Below are 2,477 nucleotides of genomic sequence, written 5' to 3'. Positions count from 1 at the left end.
CCCCCGGGGATGCCCCCCTCATGTGCTACCCTGGGCACGGGCCGCTCAAGGGCAGCACCCATCCCCCCAGCTGCGGGGGCCTCGATCCTGGCTATGGGCCGGGGTCCGAAGGCCTCAAAGACAGCCCGTGGGGGCTGGGGGCGCCGGGTGGCTCCAGCCTGGACTCGCTGGACCTGGAGAACACGCAGCTGGACTTCACCGCCATCCTGGACGAGGCTGAGCCCGGTGGGCTGCTGCCCCCCCCCAGCCCTCCTGGCGCCCCCAACATGGCAGTGGGTGACATGAGCTCTATGCTGAGCTCGCTGGCCGGGGAGAGCCAGTTCCTCAACTCCCTGTCGTGAGCCGGTCGCTGGGAGCGGAGAGAAGCCAAAGAAAAGGAAGGGAAAAGGCCAAACCCGGTGCCCGTGGCCAGGCTTCGCCCAGCCCCTGCCGCTCCTGGCGCTGTACATAGGGCGCTCGCCTGCTGGCTTTGCCGGGCACCATTAAACGAAAAAGATTTCCTCAGGGAAGCCCCATGGCTGCGTGTGCCTTATGATCCTGTCAGCTCAGGGGGGGAAATTGAGGCACAGGAGTGCAGGGCCGGGGGTGGGATGTGGTTAGGCTGAGGGCAAGGGGAGAATGGACCCAGGAATTTGGGGTCCCAGCCCCCTCTCCTCGGCTGCACCTAGCTCATAGCTGCCAGCTGATGGGTCCCGCAGGTGCCCACTGCCCCCGGGGGAGCAGAGGTTAGTCACCAGGCCATGTGTGGGGGGGCCTCTGGGGCCTGGGGGAGTCTCTCAGGGCCTCTGCTGGGCAGGATCCAGACTGAGCTGGGAGCTCAGGTGCCTGGTTCTCTCCCCAGCCCTGGGAAGGGAAGGGAAGGGAAGGGAAAGGGATGCTGCGGTTGGTCCTGCTGATGCCCCTCACTCGCAACCCGCAGCCCCTTGCCCCTCCTGCCCCCCCCAGTGCCCCCCACTCCCGACCCACATCCCCCTACTCCTGCTGCCCCTCACTCTCAGCCCGCAGCCCTGCAGGTGCCCCTTACTCCCGACCCACAGCCCCCGGTGCCCCTCACTCCCGACCCGCAGCCCTCACCCTTGCTGGTGTCCTTGTTGGTGACTCCGTTCTTGGTTCACGGTTTGATCCCTGCCCCCTGTGCTTCTGCCCCACCACCAGTCTGGGGGCGGCTTGTGGGGAGGTGGGGGCAGTCAGAGCCCTTCCCACCCCCTGGGCTGGAAACTCCAGGGCACGGAGCTGAACAGGGAGAGAAGCCAGGTGACTGGGCTCCCAGCTGCCCTGCGCCCCCCCACCCTTTCCCCAACTGGGCAGTGGCGATTAACCTTGTCATGCACCCATCTGACAGAGGGGGAAACTGAGGCACAGATCCTGGCAGCACCCAGGGAGGCAGATGGGACCCGGGTGTCCCGCCCCCGCCTACAAGGCCATGACATTAGGGGTGGAAGTGGGGCAAAGAGCCACTTGGGGATGGCACAGAAGCAGTGGAGCCCCCGGCCAAGCCACAGGGGACGGGGCAGTGGGGTAGAGCAGAGGAACTGGGAGCCCGGATGCCTGGGTTCACCCTTGGGTTTGGGGGTGGGGGTCACCAGTGGGTACCAGCGCCTGGCGTGTGCAAGGTGGGGGTGTTACATGCATGTACATGTGTGCACATGTGTGTGCATCCATGTGAATGCATGTCAGACCTTCCTCCCCCCATCTTGCTCGGACTTTCCTGGCTGCGGGGTGGGAGCCCTGCTGGAAACTCCCAGGGATGGTGGAGGGTGGGGGGTTCCCTCCTGGGGCAGACCCAGGCCCTGGCCCGCTGCGGCCTTGGGATCCCCCCACACCACCCAACACTGACCCACAGCTGGGGAAACTGAGGCACAGAAGGGAACATGGCTCAGCCAGCCTCGGGTTTGGGGCGGGGGTGGGGAGAACCCAGGAATCCTGCTACCTCCCACCCCCTCTACACTTCACCCAGAGCCAGGCAGAGAACCCAGGTGTCTGGCCTGCCAGTACCCTGGTGGAAGCTGGCACTGTGCCCACCCCATGAGCCCCTCCTGGACTGGGCACACTCTGTGCAAGGCCACAGAGGTGGCATGGCTGGGGGGGGTGGGGGGAGGGCAGGCACCTGATTGATGGGCTGTACTGCTGACCCAGGCAGGTGGTGGTGGTTCATACCGGCCGAGCCCTGGCACTGCTGGCTGGCCTGCCAGTACCCTGGTGGAAGCTGGCACTGTGCCCACCCCATGAGCCCCTCCTGGACTGGGCACACTCTGTGCAAGGCCACAGAGGTGGCATGGCTGGGGGGGGTGGGGGGAGGGCAGGCACCTGATTGATGGGCTGTACTGCTGACCCAGGCAGGTGGTGGTGGTTCATACCGGCCGAGCCCTGGCACTGCTGGGCAGGGTGCTGCAGGTCGGGAGTGAGGGGCACCACAGGGCTGGGTGGGTAGGGGCTGTGGGTGGGGAGTGAGGGGCACCTGCAGAGCTGGGGCGGGG

At 66.5% G+C, this 2,477-nt stretch overlaps 1 protein-coding gene across 1 annotated transcript in view; it reads left to right on the top strand.

The window, feature by feature from the left end:
* The window catches only part of GLI1 (GLI family zinc finger 1), a 14,441-nt gene extending 14,100 nt beyond the window's left edge, over positions 1 to 341 (top strand). The window contains exon 9 of the mRNA XM_025192701.1: positions 71 to 341. Coding sequence (XP_025048486.1) covers positions 71 to 341 — 271 coding nt within the window. The remainder of the gene's footprint in view (positions 1 to 70) is intronic.
* Positions 342 to 2,477: the final 2,136 nt, after the last annotated feature.

The sequence above is a fragment of the Alligator sinensis genome, unplaced genomic scaffold (assembly GCF_000455745.1).
Source record: "Alligator sinensis unplaced genomic scaffold, ASM45574v1 scaffold265_1, whole genome shotgun sequence".
NCBI classification, from domain to species: Eukaryota; Metazoa; Chordata; order Crocodylia; family Alligatoridae; genus Alligator; species Alligator sinensis.
Note: the sequence above shows the minus strand (reverse complement) of the source record. Positions and strands in the feature narration are given on the sequence as shown.